The sequence below is a fragment of the Chelonoidis abingdonii genome, chromosome 6 (genome assembly GCF_003597395.2).
Source record: "Chelonoidis abingdonii isolate Lonesome George chromosome 6, CheloAbing_2.0, whole genome shotgun sequence".
Lineage (NCBI taxonomy): Eukaryota > Metazoa > Chordata > Testudines > Testudinidae > Chelonoidis > Chelonoidis abingdonii.
This window is the reverse complement of record NC_133774.1, coordinates 135014351-135034862: the sequence shown is the minus strand read 5'-3', so window position 1 is coordinate 135034862 and position 20512 is coordinate 135014351. Positions and strand designations below refer to the sequence as shown.

The window sequence follows — 20512 nt, the reverse complement described above, 5'->3', positions numbered from 1 at the left end:
ATTTGTGACATCACAATCACTTTTACAGTAGGGAATTTACTACCACAACTGGTTCACGAAGAGATATTACAATCCATTAGGAGAAGCAAAAGGTTTTAAAAAAAAGGAGAAAAAAACAAGCTTCTATTAACATTACCATTAGAGTAATCAGCATAGATTAGTATCCGTGGAAGACAGAAATGTGTGGTTTAGGTATTTTTAATATATCGGCCTACCATACTTTGATATTATGCAAATAACTGACACTGTATATATTTATAGTCTTTAGATTTTCAGTTATTTTACTTAGATCATGACATTAGAGCAATTTCAAATACTGTTGGACACCATGTTAGTAATAAGCAAGCCTTGACAAATCCATTTGCCAATGGCAAACAGTAAAACTTCTCCGTGAATTTACTCAGTTATTAAAGTAAGCTTTCATTTAAACAAAAATAAAGTGCCTAGTCCTTCAGGTAGCAAATAGCCTTCAGAACATGAAGTAAACAGAGTAAAGCAATGGTCTTCCTAAATCTGTATATGTCTGATAAAACATTCATGAACTGCCAAAGACCCAAATATAGAGAAGTTACTCTGGAGCAGTTACTCTTTTATAGAAAGAGTTAAGTCACTCTAAAGTAGCTATTCCAGTCTCAAGGCTGGATTAACCTATACAAGACTTAACCCAACTCTATGAGAGGTGAAGGCTAGCTGATAGCCCCAAATCCATAGTGCACAAGCAGCCCCACAGAGCTTGCACCCCAACACAGACTTTCCAGATACTGCCTCAACACCTATTCAGAAGAAAAATGTTGGAAATGCTACAACACAGCTTTCCATAGCAGGGAAGGATTTACTCTTATAACAGTTGAATTAGCTTATACATGCCTGAGGCCTTGGCTACCCTTGAGAGTTACAGCGCTGTTGGTGGCTTTATAGTGCTGTAACTCACTCCCCGTCCACACTGGCAAGGCACATACAGCGCTGTATCTCCGTGGCTACAGCACTGCTTGTACTCCACCTCCCCGAGAGGAATAAAGAGTATAGCGCTGCTGCTGCAACGCTGGGGCATCAGTGTAAATAGGGAGTAATCTTAGTACGCTGTGACTGACCTCCGGAAGCTTCCCATAATCCTTTTAAGTGAAGGTCCCGCTCTTTGTTTTGTTGTGAACTCCGGCTCCCAGAGCTGCTTATCAAAAAAACGAACACAGCTACTGTTAGCTGTGAATGAGCAGAGGCAGCGGGGCTCCCTTTGGAACACCCACAGCTAGTGTTTGCTTGAAGAGAGGGGGAGGGAGGGGGCTTGAGGAGAGAAGCAGCGCAGCAGGAAGGGGTGTCTTTTTCGGAGCAACTGCTTATCTGGTTTGTGAGGAAAAAAAAACAGCTGCTGAGAGAGGGGTGAGGGAGGGGGTCGGAACTTGCAAGGCAGCGTGCTGACAGTGTCGGCTCCAAAAATCCACTCGCTCTCTCCCCAATGCTCTCTCTCACACTCCACCCCCTCCTTTTGAAAAGCACATTGCAGCCACTTGAACGCTGGGATAGCTGCCCATAATGCACTGCTCCCAGTGCCGCTGCAGATGATGCAAATGTGGCCATGACAGTGCGCTGGTAGCTGTCAGTGTGGACAGACTGCAGCGCTTTCCCTACTCAGCTGTACGAAGACAGGTTTAACTCCTAGTGCTGTACAGCTGCAAGCGTAGCCATACCCTGAGCATCATGTTGACTGTGGAGAGTTTCTGGGCCCATTTTTGTTCAATCCCTCAAAAATGCCATGTTTTGAATTTCCAAGGAATTTGAACCACTCATCCCTTCTGTCCAAAGCCATGCACAAAAAAAAAAAAAAAAATCAAGCACCAATAGCAAGGCTTTCAACCAGCAAGTTACTGGATGATGTGTCAATTTATTTTCCCTAGCTTGAGAAAAATGGGAGAGCATGGCATTGGTAGGAGATCATAACTATGTGGCTTTTGTTGCTGATTTATTGCTATTTGTCGTCAATACGCTGATTAATGAAGGGGTCCTTCACTGTTGTATATTTCAAAATTGTCAAAAAGCACTAAATAAAAGGATGTGTATAATTTTGTGTATTATGTAAAAGAATAGCAGCAAGAGCACAATCACCTGACTTGAACTGTATAAATATAAAGTCAATAAGGAGAGATATCCCTACAAATCCATATATAACATTAGAGACTCCCTGCTTGGGGACACTCATTTCAAAGCTTTTTTACAGAAAGTTTTCCAATAATTTGCCACTAAGTTAGTCAGGACATACACCACTTGAAAATTGTATTGGAATAGACATGAAAAAACTAAAGCTTCAGGAATATAGATATAAGAGAACTGAAGTTTCAAGTTATCATGATCAGTTGCAATAATATCATGTTCTGAAGTTCAGAACATTTTAGAAAAGTGTAACAACGTAACTTTTTCAGAATAATTTTACAGTTCTAACACCATTCATCCCTAATTATTTTGCAAACTGTATGTACTACAACTGAAGTGCAGCTACCTCTGGGGTGGACAGCAGCAACCAGCTGATGCACAGAACATGCATAAATAGGAATGGTTATCTAAGGCCACCAGAGCAAGCCTCAATTCCTCTGAAAATGAACACAAGTTCTTTAAGATCTCTTGTGTCTGCAGTGACAATAGCAAAAAAGGGAACATCGTTTTTCAAAGTTTGTAGCAATAATAGAAGCTATAGCGTAGACAAGGGTCAAGATTGTTTACCATTATATTATCTAACCCTGCTTAATATTACCTATTCCCTACCACCTGCAAATATTCACAACCTCACTCACCAACAGAGCTTATGTATCATTCCCCCAGTGCTGGCATCGAAGAGGTTTGGAGGAGCAGTAAAAGGTACATTAGGCAACAGATTCAGACCCTCCACATGCACAGAGATTCAATTTCTGGGGCTGAAATCAGTGGCAATTTTAAATGCATACAATTCACTGATTATAAAGCCAGAAGGGTCCACTGTGATTATGTAATCAAACCTCCTGAATAACAGAAGTCATGGAACTTCCCTGCAGTATTTCCTGCAGGAAGTAGAGCATACCTAGAGGTGGGGGGACGGAAATCTTCACAGCCATGTCGAACCCACCATTTACATCTGTGCCCCATGCACACATTTAACTGCCAAGAACACCAGTTTCCATTTCCTATCCATGGCCTGATACATACAGGCTTGGCAGAACTCAATTTTTTTAAATAAAATTTCAACAGAAAAATTAGCTGTTTATTCTTAAGCATTTTTTCAGCGTTAACTGATGTAAATTTTCAGTTGTGCAACATTATGGGTTTAAACATTGTTCCCATTTTATCTATTTAAATTTCCACAACAGGGACAAGTTATGGGGGGAAGGGGTCTGAATTATTTAACCGCAGATGCTGTGATTCACAAAGTTAAAGCTTAAATTGCCAACATAACACGTCAAAACACACCCAGTAAATCCCCTTAAATCACACTGTGGTTCTCAAGCAGCACTTCGTTTTTCAGAGATGGAAATATTGTTTTCGTCAGTTTGCCTGTGTACGCCGCAATGGGTGTTCACCGCCATTTACAGACACAAATTAACCCTTCCAAGCCTACGCAGGTCACAGGTGCCAAGAGGCTGTGGCCGATGTTTAATTCCTTAGACATCCTCCCTCCCGCTCTGACAGACTCAGCCGTGTTTCAGCACAAGTGCATGTTAGGGGCAGGGAGGGCTCCAGAGTTCCGCGGGGAGATGGGAGGGTGTCGGGGAGATGCACCCAGGACAGGGAAGGTCGGGGGGAGGGGGAGGCTGGGTAGGGGGCCTGCATGCCGCCCCAGGTACAGCCCACCGGCATTACCAGAGACAGATGGGGGGGTGACCATATACTTTACCCACCACCCGCGGCTGCCGGGGTCTCCACCGGACGGGCGAGTGTCCCTCCCCCGGCCCTGCTGGGACACCCGGGTTCCCGGGGGGCTCCCGCCTGAGGGTGGGTCAGGGCAGCCCAAGAACCAGGGCTCCTGGCTGGGGAGGGCACGGGGGGAAGGCGCCGGGCTCTCCGGGGGATGGAAGCGGCAGTTGCAGGGGTCCGGGCCTAGGGGAGGGGTGGGGGGCGAGCTCACCCCGCTGCTCCTTCAGCGCCATGACGGAGGCCAGGTAATGGGCCGCGTCGAAGAAGGGGAACATGGGCAGGCGGGAGAAGACCAGCGGCACCCGCCCCAGCTCCATGGCGGCACCGCAACGGCTGTTCCTCCTGCTGCTTCCCCTCAGCCTGCGCCTGCCTCGCGCGCCGCCCAAACAGCTGCGGGGCGGGAGAAAAGGGGGGGCTGAGTGTTAATTGGTGGGATCAGCACGGGGGGCGGGATCTGATAGGGGGCGGCGGTTGCTAGGGCCAGGGGGCGGGGTCTGCTGGGGCGCGGGGTTGCTAGGGGCAGGGGGAGTTGTTATCTGTATGGCCGCGGGAGCAGGGCCGCCAGGGGCTGGGGGGCAAGTGGGCAGTTTGCCCCGGCGGCGGGTCCGGGTCTTCGGCGGCGGGGGCCCTTCAGTGGTGCCGAAGACGCGGACCGCCCCCGCTTTGCCCCAGGCAGCGCCCTGAACCCGCTGGGCGGCCCTGCATGGGAGGGCTCAGGTACCACTGGGGTGGTCTGCTCAAGGCAGGGATTGGAGGACCGAGGGCATGAGGGGAACATCTGCTTGGGGGAATTACAGAACCAGTATGTGGGGACTGGGAATTAGGGACCCGAATGGGAATGGGGGGTTGGTAGGGGGATTAGGGAACTTTATGCTTACGGGAAGGAGGGACTCTGCTGCATGGGTTAAGAACCAGTGTGGGTATGGGGGATATTTGGCACCTGTATGGGTATTGGGGGATTGGGAGGGACATTAGGGAGATTATGTGTATGGGGTGGGAGGGTGTATGAAGTCTGATGGATGCAGGGGATTAGGAACTGGTACGAGGACTGGGGTGAGGTTCTACTGGTGAAAGGGGACTTGAGACCTGTACTGAGATGAACACTGTAAATTCCTTAAACAGCTTTTGCTTTAATCACAGGTCTTGAATCCTACATCACTTTAGAAAAACCTCTTGAAATTCTACCAGTAAATAAAGTGGTTAGAGGAACAGGGGAGTTCTCTGCCCTGTGTAACAAAGCTTTCTTGCTCCTACTGTACTGATGGTTTATTTACATTACTACTGCCACCATCCTCTCTCCCTCCACCTGCACAACAACAGAAGGGACGGTGTGTTTTCTTCTTTTAGCAGCCTTGCCTAATCTTTTGACCGTTTAAAATCTAAGCACGTTTACAAAAAATGGTGCCTCTTCAGAGAAGTTAACTCAAATTATGTACACTTGACTTATTTCTGTTGTGTTAGCCTATCCAAGGTGACAACAAATATGCTGCTCTCCCACACTGCTTCCACTGTAATGCCTCAATGCTGCATTCAGATCCTTGCAGACCCAAGGGTCAAACCATACAGATGTGACTGAAGCATCGGGGCACACATATGCTCCATTTACAAGTAAAAAAAGAACATGTCTAACTGACACCCCAAACTCAGCCTGGGCTCCAAGAGTCAAGCTGGTTTCTGTCCATCTCATCCACCATCACTAGTCATAGGGACAAAGATATCAGCACTTAAACAGTTCTGATGATGATGCTACAGGAACACGAAGAAAAACTGGCTCATTTTGCCATAGCTGTATTGGCTAAATTCATGCAGATCTGCCTCAAAACCAGATGGTTATACTGCTTAAGGTGTCATTTTTACACTCAATTTTTTAAAATGTAAATAGGGCATAAAAAGTTATGTTGTATGTATACCCAATCTTCTCTCTTCATTCCAGAAAATGACATTAATGATGCTTGTGTGAAGTTACCTGTTACTAATACTAACAGGTCATTTGAAAATTCATGCCACTATGAGTCGTTTGGAGCAAGACTTAGAGAGTCCCTCCATGTGCACAGTCACTCAATTTTTATTTTTATTTTTCATTTTTTTGCCTTCCACCAAAGGATCTTAAGGTATTTAGTCTTTGTCTTAATGCTTGTGTTTTGTATGGGGCTGAGCAAGCTCTGTGCTTAATAAATAAGTGACTACATAAAGCTAAAATATCCCAGCCTTTAACAAAACTGCTTGATTCCTATAGGATGATAGAAATTAGAGAGGATGTAGATATATTAAATGACAATCCATCCTGAAAGCATAGGAGGTAATCTCCCCATTGAAGACATACCACTTTAATTGATACTGAATTTGGAACAAATTTCAGTGCTGGAGTAAGTAGGATTATGCCTGTGGTCTATATGATTTTATGAAAATATGCTAATGACTGTGAATATAATGTAACTGGAAGATGCTTCATGCAAAAGGTCTCTTGTAAGGTATCATTACAAAGCTTATAATCTACTGAGTGCGGTCATCCTCTTTGTATAAATGCATCACACTTATATCTGAAACTAGAAATATGAAATATAACTCTGAGGTCCTATTGTAGTTGTGCAAAGTGTGGGCCATTAATGGTGGTTTGGAATCTTGAGGGCTCTCATTAACCAGGACAATTGAGTATGGATGGCTCTGTTTCCTTGCAGGCCTTCCTGTGAGTCAGGTTGGGAGGAATGAGGGTTTGGAGTCTTACAGTGACATGTGATCACGTCACCTGAACTGGAATCCATCTTTAACCTGGAGCTTTATACAGAGTAAAACAGATTTATTTGAGGTTTCAACACCATTGGGAGCTGGGTATCTGAGTGTTGGAGACAGGAGCACTTCTTAAGCTGTTTTCAGTTAAGCTTGCAGCTCTTGGGGAATGTGGTTCAGACCTGGGTCTGTGTCTGTAGCAGGCTAGCGTGTCTAGCTCAAACGAGCGCAGGGCGCTGAAGCCTGAAGCTGCCAGGGAAAATGGGCTCAGAGTTAGTCTCGACACATCAGATGGCTGTTCCCAAAGAGGATTCTGTGACCCAACCCATCACAATGCCCTATTGAAGTCTGTGGAACTTGATTTTGGTTACACCAGTACGTCACTGTTTCTCTCCACTTTCTGTTTTTCTGAGCCCAAAACTACAGAAAAATTACTTGAACTGCTTCTCCAATGAACATGCATGCGAAACACTGAAGTCAATGGAGTTACCTTAAGGAAAACAGCAGTTGAATCTTATCAAATAATGTCAGAATTTAACAAGAAAATCTCTGTAAGGGTGGAAATAACTTAAGTACAATAAGCTCCCTTCCAAGACAGAAGGCATACACCAGACTGCTGTTCCATCACAATATCATAGACTTTAATAATAGAATCATAGACTTCAAGGTCAGAAGGAACCATTATGATCATCTAATCTGACCTCTGCACAACACAGGCCACAGAATTTCACCCACCCACTCCTGTATCGAATCCCTAACCTACGTCTGAGCTATTGAAGTCCTCAAATCATGGTTAAAATACTTCAAGGTGCAGAGAATCCACCAGCAAGTGACTCATGCCCCATGCTGCAGAGGAAGGCGAAAACCTCCCAGGGCCTCTGCCAATCTGCCCTGGAGGAAAATTCCTTCCCGACTCCAAATATGGCGATCAGCTTAACCTGAGCACGTAGGCAAGACTCACCAGCCAGACACCCAGGAAAGAATTCTCTGTAGTAACTCAGATCCCACCTCATCTAACATCCCATCACAGACTGTTGGGCATATTTACCACTGATAGTCAAAGACCAGTTAATTGCCAAAATTAGGCTATACCATCATACCATTCCTTCCATAAACTTATCAAGCTTAGTCTTGAAGCCAGATATGTCTTTTGCCCCCACTATTCCCCTTGGAAGGCTCTTCCAGAACTTAACTCCTCTGATGGTTAGAAACCTTCATCTAATTTCAAGTCTAAACTTCCTGATGACCAGTTTATAGACTCATAGGTCAGAAGGGACCAATATGATCATCTAGTCTGACCTCCTGCACAAAGCAGGCCACAGAACCCTACCCATTCACTTCTATAACAAACCCCTAACCTATGTCCGAGTTATTGTTCTTGTGTCCACATTGCTACTGAGCTTAAATAATTCCTCTCCCTCCCCGGTATTTATTCCTCTGATATATTTATAGAGAGCAATCATATCTCCCCTCAGCCTTTTTTGGTTAGGCTAAACATGCCAACTCTTTGAGTCTCCTTTCATAAGACAGGTTTTCCATTCCTCAAATCATTCTAGTGGTCCTTCTCTGTACCTGTTCCAGTTTGAATTCATTCTTCTTAAACATGGGAGACCAGAACTGCACACAATATTCCAGATGAGTTCTCACCAGTGCCTTGTATAACAGTACTAACACCTCCTTATCTTTACTGGAAATACCTCACCTGATGCATTCCAAGAGTGCATTAGCTTTTTTCACAGCCATATCACATTGGCGGCTCATAGTCATCCTGTGATCAACCAATACTCCGAGGGTCTTCACTCCTGCCTCTGGTGTACTTGGTCTTTCCAATCCTCAGTTCTTGAATGTGGCCCCAAGCTTATAAAAAAATTCTTGTTATTAATCCCTAAATGCATGACCTTGCACTTTTCACTATTAAATTTCATCCTATTACTATTACTCTAGTTTAGAAGGTCATCCAGAGCTTCCTGTAGGATATCCCGGTCCTTCTCTGTATTGGCAATACCTCCAGCGTTGTGTCAATCCCGCAAACTTTATAGCACGTTTCTACTTTTTCTGCCAAGGTCAGTAATAAAAGGTTAAATAAGATGGGTCCCAAACCGACTCTGAGAAACTCTACTAGTAACCTCCTCCTCCAGCCTGACAGTTCACCTTTCAGTCCGACCCATTGTAGTCCCCCCTTTAACCAGTTCTTATCCACCTTTCAATTTTCATATTGATCCTCATCTTTTCCAATTTAGCTAATAATTTCCCATGTGGAACCGTATCAAATGCCTTACTGAAATCAAGGTAAAGTAGATCCACTGCATTTCCTTGGTCTAAAAAATCTGTTAGTGTCTCAAAGAGGAGATCAGGTTGGTTTGGCATGATCTACCTTTTGTAATAACATGTTGTATTTTGTCCCATTACCATTGATCTAATGTCCTTAAACTACTTTCTCCTTCAAATATTTTTCCAAGACCTTGCGTACTAACAGATGTCAAACTAACAGGCCTGTAGTTACCCAGATCACCCTTTTCCCCCTTCTTAAAAATAGGAACTATGTTAGCAAATTCTCCAGTGATACGGTACAACCCCTGAGTTCACCAGATTCATTAAAAAATTCTTGCTAATGGGCTCTGCAATTTCATTGGCAGTTCCTTTAATATTCTTGGATGAGAGATTATGGAGCGGCCCCGCCTGTTTAGTCCATTAAGCTGTTCGAGTTTGGCTTCTACCTTCAGAGGTGGTAATATCTACCTCCATATCCTCATTCCCATTTGTCCATATTATCCTAAGCTCCTCATTAGCCTCATTAAAGACTGAGGCAAAGTTATTTTTTAGATAAGGGGATCGGCAAACTTTCAGAAGTGGTGTGCCAAGTTGCTGTTGTTTATTTCAATTTCTCCGATTTTAACCGAGGTTGTCGTTGGCCGCCGTGCTGAGTTATACATTTAAAACATTGTTTAGGTAGAAGGGTTCTCTTAGTCGCATGATAAGCTCTAATGTATTATATGTAGATACTAATACTAAACTGTGTTGGTATTTGTAATGTAATAGATAAGGTTGATTCTAATAATTGGTATGTTGTAAGCTCTCATTTAACAATTAATTATAAAGGCAGAGTCCCACCTCTTATTGCTTGTGTTGGCCAGCGGACCCTGGCGTGTTTGATGTGGCTATCTTGGTAATCAGGTGTGCGCTCTCTGCAGTGGGACCGCCATTTCGCACCCGTGCGACCACGTTGGCCTACCCTTCGGGTTTGAGATCATTGGAGCCTAAGATGCTGTCAGATTCATCCTTAACCTTTGGCCTATCTGTCCATCCTCAGTATTTAGGCGTCCCACTTTCTTCTTTCTTATGGTTTTTTTCTTTATTTTATATTGGCTAGGAGAACTCTTTAACGAGTAGTTTTAATTCCGGTGCAAGGTGCCACTTTCCGTTGCGCTTTTTGGCCTTTCTCACTTTCGTAGTCGTCTACATCGTTCTGACGCTTCAAATAAGAGAGCTTTCATTGCTTGATGCATCCGATCTTCCACTCCTTGTAGGCTTTCTGCTGTTTTTCTTATCCACCTTTTGAGATCTTTGCTCATCAGCTTTGGTCTATTGTGCCACATGTAACCTGCCGGAGAAGTTCTTTCTCCCCTTTCTTGGTGATGCAGGCTTCTAATAGTTTCTGCAACTCCTCTGACTCGAGGAGAAGTATTCCAGGCTCCTCTGCTTTAGATCCATCAAGTTCGGTTCAGGTTAACATCCGCTAGTTACCTTGCGCTACGAATTTCCCCGTGTTATTTTTTTCAAAGGTTAGGACTTTTTAAAATCAAAAGCATAGTCAAAGATCTATTTTTGTTTATCCTTCCATTTAGTTTAATACTGGAATTAGCTCATGAATCACATTGAACGCAAATGTTGTCCCCTACAACGATTTCTTCTTATGAGGTTACATACTCATACAAACAAATCTGCCTAAAATGCATGGCCTCTTTTCTTGTTTGTTCAGTCATGAGAGGTGCTGGTGATTGGTGCAGGGAGTTCTCCGCTACTGCACTATTCTCAGAAAATCGTGTAGCCCATTTATTATTATCTCAGCACTTGTCCGCTCCTCAGTGTCTTTATATCTGGGAGTTAATAGTTCGCCCCGACGATCACAAGCAATTTCCATTATTATTTTTTACTTCATTCAAACTCATTATAAAGAGGTTTTTATTTACGGGTTGTAGGTCTCTTTTTTTTTTCCCCCCGCTCCCTTTAATTTACCTATACTTCCAGGCTAGATCCCCGGTTGGTCCTGGTAGCAACACTCAGCACTATTCGCCCGGGGAGGTCTCTATTGTAGCTTCTTACTCCTCATGTGATTTTTTGCCCAGACAGACTCTGTCTTATCCCATTCCATCCGCTTGCTTATTTCTTTACAGTCTACCTCAATCATTGTTATACCCTAATGGCTACTGCCAGCATTTGCCTTTAGGGCTGTCTTTCCTAAACAGCACATAGCCTTCAATACCTGTACTCCAGTCATGACTACTATTCCACCGTGTTTCTGTTATCCCTATAATATCTGGTTTCACTTCCTGCGCCAGTAACTCTAGGTCCTCCATTTTGTTGCCTGGGCTCCTCATATAGGTGTACAAACATCTTAATTTTTATGTTTGGCTTCGCTCACATTCTTTACCCAATTTGGCCCAGATGTTCTACTGCCAGTATCACCTATTTGACTGGTATATACAGTATTCTTCCTCCTTATGTCCATTCTTCTACTTACAGCTGTATCCTTTCTTACTTCGTTTTCTTCCCTCTCAGTCTTAAAATCCGGCGTGGAGATTACCTGGACATCTCTCAGCCATCTCCCTGCAATGCCTAGTTTAAAGCTCTCTTAATCAGTTGTGCCAGTCTCAACATCCTAGAAGTCTATTTCTCTCCCTACTCAGGTGAAGTCCATCCCAAGAAAACAGTCCTCTGTCCGTGAATGCTTCCCAGTGGCCATACATCCCAAAGCCCTCCTTATAGCACTACTGCCTGAGCCATCTATTGATCATCATAATCTTGTCACACTTTTGTCGCCCTTCTCTAGGAATAGGCAGAATCCCACTGAAGATCACCTGAGCCTCGATTTCCTTAAGCATCTTCCCCAGCCTGGCATAGTCTCCTTTGATGCGTTCCAGTGAGAATCTAGCCATATCATTTGTTCTCACATGAAGGACAATCAGTGGATTCTTTCCCGCTCGCATTAGGATCCTCTTCAGCCTCCTATCCACATCCTGTATCTTTGCAGCCGGCAGACAGCACACACTTCTGTCTTCTGGATCAGCTCTGGTTACAGGCCTGTCTATCCTTCTCAGTAAGGAATCCCCAATCACGTAGACCTACTTTTTCCTGGTGATGGTGCGATTCTCCGGTCTATCTCCTGTTCCCTCTGGCTACAAGTCCTCTTGATTCCTATTGTCCCTTGCAATCCTCCACAACCCATCCTGTATCCTCCTGGGGCTCATATTTGGTGTTGTCTCCATTGACTCTTTCCCTCTTCCTATAGGACTAGCTGCTCTTCTCTTCTTCCTTGCCCTCTCACCTTCAGTGAGCACCTGCTGTGCCCCTTCTTCATTTTCCAACTCTGCAAACTTGTTCCTGAGCTTTTTTTCTCCTTCCCTAGCCCATCTTTTCCTCTGCCTGGTTCTCTTAGTCACATGCTTCCACTGTCCTCACCCAGCAGTCTCCCCTCAGAGTTCTTTGGTCCTGCTTCCATCTGCAAGTCTGAGCTTTTCCCTTCAGACTCTTCATGTCTTTGCTCCATCATCTGCTCAAACCCCCTTCTAAACTTAGCCAGAATTTCCACCTGCATCTCCAATCCTCAGATCTTTTCTTCCATCAGCTCTATCAAACGGCACTTCATGCAGACGAAACTCTTTTCAGGTACCTCTCCAGGATCATGTACATGGCCGCAGCTTCCACATCCAGTCATCTTCATTGTGTCTTCCATTGCTTAGGTCACTCCCACTGCTGCCTCTGTATCTGTCATAGGCTTCCCACCTCAATTCTGTAAATCCGGGAAACATAAACCAAAAGAAAACCCCAACAAAACACTGCCAGAACACCACACATTCCTTTCACTAGCCTGTATATTCCTCTGCCTGCCTCTTAGTCTTCCCCCCAAACTCCCCTTGCAAACTCCTCTGTTTACAGCTCTGTTTGCTGACTCCTGTGCCACTGCAGCGGTCTGTGCCGCTGCCTAACTGGCTGGCTACCTTTATAGAACCCTTAGTCAGAGAAGCCCCACTCCCTAATCAGGGCTCAGCTTTTCTCCCAGCACACTGCTCCTACCAGCCTCTACACATACAAATACAAATAGCTACAAATACGTTCTCTTCCAACAGAGAGGAGCAAGGGTGAACCTTTATTGCTGATCCTTTTAATGAAATTCTTACATCTCCCAAGCATCTGATCACATATCTGCACCTCAGTTGACCTCTACCTCTGTTATTGTCTGTAATCTCCCCCTGCTGGGCAGATAATGTGGCTTGTTAGGGTTTAACCCTCCAGCCAAACCTCAGGTACATGGGGAATTATTAATTACATTGGAAAAGATGGGGATCAATATGAAAACTGAAAGATGGATAAGGAACTGGTTAAAGGGGAGACTACAATGGGTCGTACTGAAAGATGAACTGTCAGGCTGGAAGGAGGTTCCTCAGGGATCGGTTTTGGGACCCATCTTATTTAACCTTTTTATTACTGACCTTGGCAGAAAAAGTGGGAATGTGCAAATAAAGTTTGCGGATGACACAAAGCTGGGAGGTATTGCTAACACAGAGAAGGACCAGGATATCCTACAGGAAGATCTGGATGACCTTGTAAACTGGAGAAAGTGTTAGTAATAGGATGAATTTAATAGTGAAAAGCTTGCAAGGTCATGCATTTAGGGAAACTAACAAGAATTTTTTTTATAAGCTTGGGGCACATCAGTTGGAAGTAACAGCAGAGGAGGAGCGACCTCGGAGTAATTGGTTGATCACAGGATGACTATGAGCCGCCAATGTGATATGGCCGTTAAAAAGCTAATGCAGTTTTAGGATTGCATCAGGCAGATATTTCCAGCAAGATAGGAGTGTTAAGTACCATTATTTACAAGCACTGGTGGACTCGTCTGGAAATTACGTGTGCAGTGTCTGGTCTCCCATGTTTAAGAAGAATGAATTACAAACTGGAACAGGTTCAGGATGGGCTACTTAGGATGATTTGAGCGAATGGAAAACCTGTCTTCAAAGGAGACTCAAAGAGCTGGCATGTTTAGTCCTAACCAAAAGAGGTTGAGGGGCTAGGTTGCTTATTTATAATATATAGAGGGATAAATATTAGGAGGGAGAGGAATTATTGTAACCTTAGCTACCAATTTGTGGACACAGGAACAAATGGATTATAAACTGGACACTAGGAAGTTTAGACTTGAAATTAGACAAAGCGTTTTCTAACCAATTAGAGGAGTGAAGTTCCTGGAACAGCCTTCTAGAGAGGATGAGGCAAAAGACCACATCTGCTTGAAGACTTAAGCTTGATAAGTTTTATGAGGGATGGTATGGATGGGATAGCCTATTTTGGCACTAATTTGGCAATTGATCTTTGATTAATTCACAGAAGTATGCCATGGCCATAGGCGGGCAACTTCCATACCCATGTCCGGTGCTCAGCACCAGCAATATCAGAACCAGGGCCCAGCTCAGCAATACGCTAGCCAGGTGCCTCCCCCAAAATTGCCCCCTGAGTGTTACGCAGCCCGACTTGCTGCCCCGGGCCCTGCCCCCGCTTGTCTTTCCCAGGCCCGGGAGTAGAGACATTCAATGACTGTCTCTTTCCCTGAGCAGGCTCCATGTTGCTCCCAGGGCAACTGCTGCCGCAGTGCGTCCTAGGGCCGGCCTTAGGAAGTGCGGGGTCCAAATTGAACAGGTTGTCGACGGTGGGCCCTTGGCAGAGATGACCTTTAAAAGAAAAAATGTAAAAAGGAAACGTGCGGGCTTGTTACTAAACGTAGGTCGTAGTGATCCTCCCAGTCTTTGCGGCATTCTAGCAGCGGGTGCTTCCACTCGCTCCCAAGGTCTCGAGTGCACTGAAGGACCCGCTGTCGAAGTGCTGCCGAAGACCTGGAGTGAGCGAAGGACCCACCGCCGAAGTTCTGCTGGAGACCCGGAGCGCTGCCAGGTGAGTAAAAATTAAAAAGGTGCCTCTAGCCAGGGAAGGGATTCTCACTGGGCGCGGGGCCCGATTCGGGTGAATTGATGGAAGCCGGCCCTGCCTAGTGGTCTGGGAGGGGATGGGATCTGATTAACTACAAAGAATTCTTTCCTAAGTGCTGGCTGGTGAGTCTTGCCCACATGCTGAGGGTTTAACTGATTGCCATATTTGGGGTCGGGAAGGAATTTTCCTTCAGGGCAGATTGGCAGAGGCTCTGGAGGTTGTTCGCTTTCCTCTGCAGCGTGGGGCACGGGTCACTTGCTGGTGGATTCTCTGCATCTTGAGGTCTTTAAACCACGATTTGAGGATTTCAATAATTCAGACATGGCTTAGGGGCTTGTTACAGGAGTGGTTGGGTGAGATTCTGTGCCCTGCATTGTGCAGGGGGTCAGACTAGATGATCATAATGGTCCCTTCTGACCTTAAAGTCTATGAGTCTATGAATGTTAGGTTTCAGAGTAACAGCCATGTTAGTCTGTATCCGCAGAAAGAACAGGAGTACCTGTGACACCTTAGAGACTAACAAATTTATTTGAGCATAAGCTTTCGTGGGTCACTTGCTGGAGGATTCTCTGCTGCTTGAAGTCTTCAACCACAATTTGAGGACTTCAGTAACTCAGACATGGGTTAGGTGTTTTATAGAAGTGGATGGATGAGATTGTATGGCCTGCACTGTGCAGGAGGTCAGACTAGATGATCATAATGGTTCCTTCTGACCTTAAAGTCTATGAGTCTAGGTAGAGTCCTTCCGCTTTCAGGGCTCAGAACCATAAATAGTCACCAAGCTAACTAAGAAGTTCCTTACACTGATGATATATGGAGGGACGTCCTCTCTCTTTCCCTCCTTGGAAGCCCGCTCCCTGAAGCCCCAAAATAAATTGGTAAACCCACTAGTCCTCCAGCTCCTACTAGTGCCATGTGACTAACTAACTCCCATGATTTTATCACAAGTCTCATGATATATGATGTTTCACTTAAAGCTCCTGCTCCATACAGATCCCTAAATTGTCTGCTCCTAGCAAAGTGATTACATGAAAAGCTCAGTTTTAGTTTAAAAAACAAAAGTAGGTTTCTAGCCCTCAGGGATGTGGAGAAAAGCTTGAAAATGTGACTGAGTGCACCCGAAGGGCTCAGACACCAAATAAACAGAACCAAAATGTTTTGTTGTTGTTTGGTAAATTCCATTCCATTTTGGGGCCTGACTCATTACTTTTGAACACCTGGGGTTGGCAATCCTGCTAATGGTACATTGCCTCAAGCCTTTTCCTTCTTGTTGCACCCCCTCAGCTGCCTTCCATGACCTTTCTTCTCACACACTTTCCACAGCTTCATGGATTTCATGCTTCTTTTTCTTCTCTCGACAAAACCTTTTAATCAGATTCCTATTCCCCTGTTTTTTCGGCTTCTTGCCACTAAGCACTTCCTACATCCTTCTCCAGTAATATCACCTCTCAGCTTATATATGGCCGGAGTACACTCATCACATGATTGCCTTTTGATCCAGGAATACACTTCCCTCCTGAGAAACTACATTTCCCAAAATTCCATTCTATTAAAGGGGCCAGTAATCTCCCCCATTTTAGCAGGACTTTACCTTAAAGGGCTCACCAGGCTCTGCTATCCTTCCCAGGATAGAAATACTATAGTTTTAATTTTTGTGATGTAAACTGTACACTGTGGGAGGGAAGGAGGTGATGAATAAGGTATAAAGAATGGGCTGTGCTGTGAGGTGATTGGTTGAGTGATACACCGAGGAATGATGTCTGTGGAAGGCCGTGATAGAGGAACAAGAAAAGATTTAGTTGGATGGCTGGGTATTCCATGAACTGAGGGGTGTTTCCCCAGCTTCTCCTGGTCCTGACTAGATACCCTTGCCTTAATGTCGAGGCAAGGGTGGGTGATAGGTGTATACAATATTCCTCCAACCCAGCAAGGGTCAGTGGGAATTTTAAAATAGAAGGCAGTGTGACCATTTTTGTGATCTGGACTTCGCTTCAGGAATTTTTTCAGCAAACATAGCAAGCGGAGCAAAGGTTCTTGGACCAGGATATATTCATTAACTATGAGGAATGAGCTGTGGAATAATTCCAGCAACAGAGATGAGATCCAGGTGACTGGAGGCTTGAGGTTCCAGAAGCAACCTGTGTAAGGGAGGGACTGCACCATTCAATGGACACCCTCAAGTGAGAACCAGTCTAACACCACTTCTGACTGCCCATACGCTCCTGACTTCATCCATGACAAACATTCCAGCTCCTTCCAGCAGCTGCTCAATCATCCTGCACCCCAGCAATGAGCCCACTTGCTTTGCTTCTTGCCATAAATGTTATATAAAAAATCCTCCCAGTTGGTCTCTGTAGTGATATTCTTAGATTAAAGGAAGATAGAGTGGTAACTAAGCTGCTTTTTTATTATCCCAGTTACTGGAAGAGAATTTTGGAAAATTCTTATAATTGTTATATTTGTATTATAGTTATGTCCAGATTAGGACTCCATTATGCCAGACACTATATATATGCATATTGAGGGACAGTCTCTGCCTCCAAAGAACTTACAGTGTAAATAGACAGGACAGGAAAAAGGAGGGAAATACTATTTCCCCAATTTTACAGATGGAGAACTGAGTCACAGAGAGATTAAATGACTGGACCAATGTCAAACAGTCAATCTGTGGCAAAGCTGTGAACTGAACCCAGATCTCCTAAATCTCAGTTCCAGGCCAATGTCATAATCACATGATCATCTTTACTCTCTCTATACAACTGTTAATATGAAGATCACTTCTCAGGAAAAGCAGTTGAAGCACAAATTGTTAATGTTTTTTGACCTGTCCTTATAAAAATGGAAATCATAGGTCATTTTTCACTGTAGAATGTTGATTAGCAAATCTTCAGGTATAGTGTGATTCAGTAGGAAGTTAGTAAATTGTGTCTCTGTCCTAAGGCAGTAATGAGTTAAAATGTAATTTTTTTCTTCCATTAAATGAACTGTGATACATCTACACTACTGTATCCATCAAAGAATACTTGATAATGTTTTATAGGATGTTAATTACACGCTTCTTCCAGTCACTGACTCAATAAAGAAATATCCTTTCTAGCTTACTTCACTCCTTGCAGTACTGCTTTTTTCCCACTGAGTGGCATCAGGTTCATTTCTGAAAAGCGAAAGCAATTCAAACTAGCTTGCATGTGGTTATGGGACATGGGAGAAGGAGAGAAAATGGCAATAGCTACATTTGGGAAGCCACTTTAAAAGTACTCATTGCTTTGTTATACAGTACTAGATGTTCCTTTGGAGAGAGGCCTTAAGCATGCTATACTAATGATTCCCTCTCGTGTGGAATGAGGGAGACCCAGGTGCTTCCAATCGGCAATCCACAGACATGATCAGCGGATATTAGCAGATTTTCAGGGCTCTGAAGACAGTAGTGGGCCATGCCTGATTTTATGGTTTGGGAACAGTTTTTAAATGAAACATCAAAATGAGAGTAGCAACCAATTCTCTTACCTCCTGGAGCTGTAAGAGAAGGAGCTGGATGTCGGATGTGTATTGACAATTTAAAAAAAGGTTTGCTTCTGATGCAGTGAGACACAGAGCACAAGCAGGAGACTACCAGTGTTTCCTAATCAAGTTGTTACTGAAAAGCAAGGAGTGTGGCAGGCAGGTTCTTCATCTCATTATGGAAAAAATTACTTCACCAAAAATAAATCAGACATGAGCAACACATGGTCGGTGCTAGTCCTGAATTGGAATCTGATCTAGAAAAAAACAACAACTGGCCACAGACTTTCCAGAGATCAAAGATACTTCAAGAGTAATTAGAAGACGACAGATGAAGAGCATATACCTGAAATTAATCATATCCAGCCTTCTACCTGATATGCAGCCACTCAGAGAGCTCCCCTGTGTGGAATGAGTAAAAACAAAGGTGCTGAAGATGGTAGAGATGCAGGCCTAATGGTATGCCTGCAGCACTATTAGATAAACTTCACAATACAAGGGAGAGTGGGAATCAGATGCCTCCTCAGACCTAACAGAAATTGGGGGAAGAGGGGAGCGCATTCATCAGCACGGTAAGGCATTCAGCTTTATTGCATGAGCATGGAATTCACGATCAACTCCCCAGAGCACAAGCCGTGAATGCTTCTACAGCCAAAGAAATGTTTGGATGAACTTCCACTTAAAGCAAAAAAAGTTTTGCCTTAGACACCTGCACTTCACCTACCAGTCTTTACAACTACCTAAGAAATATTTTGACAGCTGTAATTTCCCTTTCTGAAGAAAAATGAGACTTTGAGAAAGGAGTCCAAGTGCATGTTGACTTTGTGACAGACTATCCCCAAATCCACCACCCCATCACAACAGAAAGTGGCAGTTTAAAAGACAGACACTATCATCCTGTAAAAGCAGCAAAGAGTCTTTCGTGGGTGAATACCCACTTCGTCAGATGCATGTCCGATGAAGTGAGTATTCACCCACGAAAGCTTATGCTCCAAAATGTCTGTTAGTCTGTAAGGTGCCACAGGACTCTTTGCTGCTTTTACAGATCCAGACTAACACGGCTACCCCTCTGATACTTGACACCATCATCCTGTGACTCTCCAGATCTTACAAAAGAGGCTGGAGGCATACAACAAGGTATTAATTTCATACCTCATGGTGGAGAATGTACCCATGGGAAAAAGGACTGGTTGCTTCTTTTCTAGTAAAGTTGCTAGTGAAAATTGGATCTATTTCTTTAACCTTTAATGTCTTAATGTCTGGGAACCTTGTTGAAGGTTGAAGTCCGAACCTGGCAACAGGACCCAGCAGCAAGAGTTAACAGCTGTGTCACCCAATGGCGAGAGTCAATGGCTGGGGGGTATGGGACCCTAAGCCTTCCCTGCTTCACCAGGTTCTGATCTGGGGCCCTGTGAGTAATGATTCAACTGTGCAGCCAGGGCTCCCCATGCCTGCTCCCTGAACCAGTTCCTATCCCAGCTTAAGTTTCACTTACGCCACTGGTCTGTATCTGGATTCCCCTTGGAGTTCTCTCTGTTCATGCTCAGAAGGGTTTTCCTCTATCAGTCATAGCCCGTCATTCCCACCCCTGTGTATGGAGGGCCTGTAATGGCTTGGTGGTTGGGTCTGGTCCCAGCCACATGGAGCCCCGGTGGCATCTCTGCAGGAGCTTAGGCTAGGCTGAAATGAGCTGCTCCCTCTTGAGCCCAGCCTCCACTATGAGCATGCCCAGCAGGTGCTGCTGGGCAGGGCCTGCTTGGACCCAGAGCTGCTCCTTAACCCTCTGTCATAAGCTTACAGCTAAGGGTAGCACAAAATCCCTCCTTTACCTGTAAAGGGTTAAGAAGCTCAGATAACCTAGTTGGCACCTGACCAAAAGGACCAATACAGGGAGAAGATACTTTCAAATCTGTGGGGGAAGGTTGTTTGTTTTGTCTCTTTGTGTGTTCTCTCTGGGTCAATGAGGAACCAGGGTAGGGAAAATACATCTCCCTAAGCCATATCTGAACTAAGCATCCAATATTACAGAAATAGTAAGTCATAGCAAGGAAATACATTAGATTATCTTTTGTTTTAGCTTGTGAATTTTCCTTGTGCTAAGAGGGAGGTTTATCTCTGTTTTTGTAACTTTAAAGTTTTGCCTAGAGGGGAAATCCTGTGTTTTGAATCTGATTACCCTGTAAATTACCTTCCATCCTGATTTTAC

The 20512-nt window shown here is 44.4% G+C and overlaps 1 protein-coding gene and 1 long non-coding RNA gene across 5 annotated transcripts in view; one reads left to right on the top strand and one right to left on the bottom strand.

Annotated features, from left to right (window-relative positions):
* TMEM38B (transmembrane protein 38B) overlaps nucleotides 1–20512 on the bottom strand; it is a 90097-nt gene that overhangs the window by 46374 nt on the left and 23211 nt on the right. For 2 of the 3 annotated variants that reach the window (XM_032765847.2, XM_032765846.2), the window contains exon 1: nucleotides 4088–4269. In XM_032765847.2, coding sequence (XP_032621738.1) covers nucleotides 4088–4193 — 106 coding nt within the window. In that variant the 5' untranslated portion in view covers nucleotides 4194–4269. Of the gene's footprint in view, nucleotides 1–4087; nucleotides 4270–20512 lie in introns of those variants that run through there. The other variant, XM_032765845.2, reaches the window with a different exon arrangement.
* Nucleotides 5020–17911, top strand: LOC116816549 (uncharacterized). 2 transcript variants are annotated; one of them, XR_012656178.1, is made up of 3 exons: nucleotides 5020–5208; nucleotides 6555–6662; nucleotides 16801–17911. It is a non-coding gene; the product is annotated as an uncharacterized LOC116816549 (long non-coding RNA). The 2 variants fall into 2 exon arrangements; XR_004371746.2 differs by lacking the exon at nucleotides 5020–5208 and adding an exon at nucleotides 5222–5987.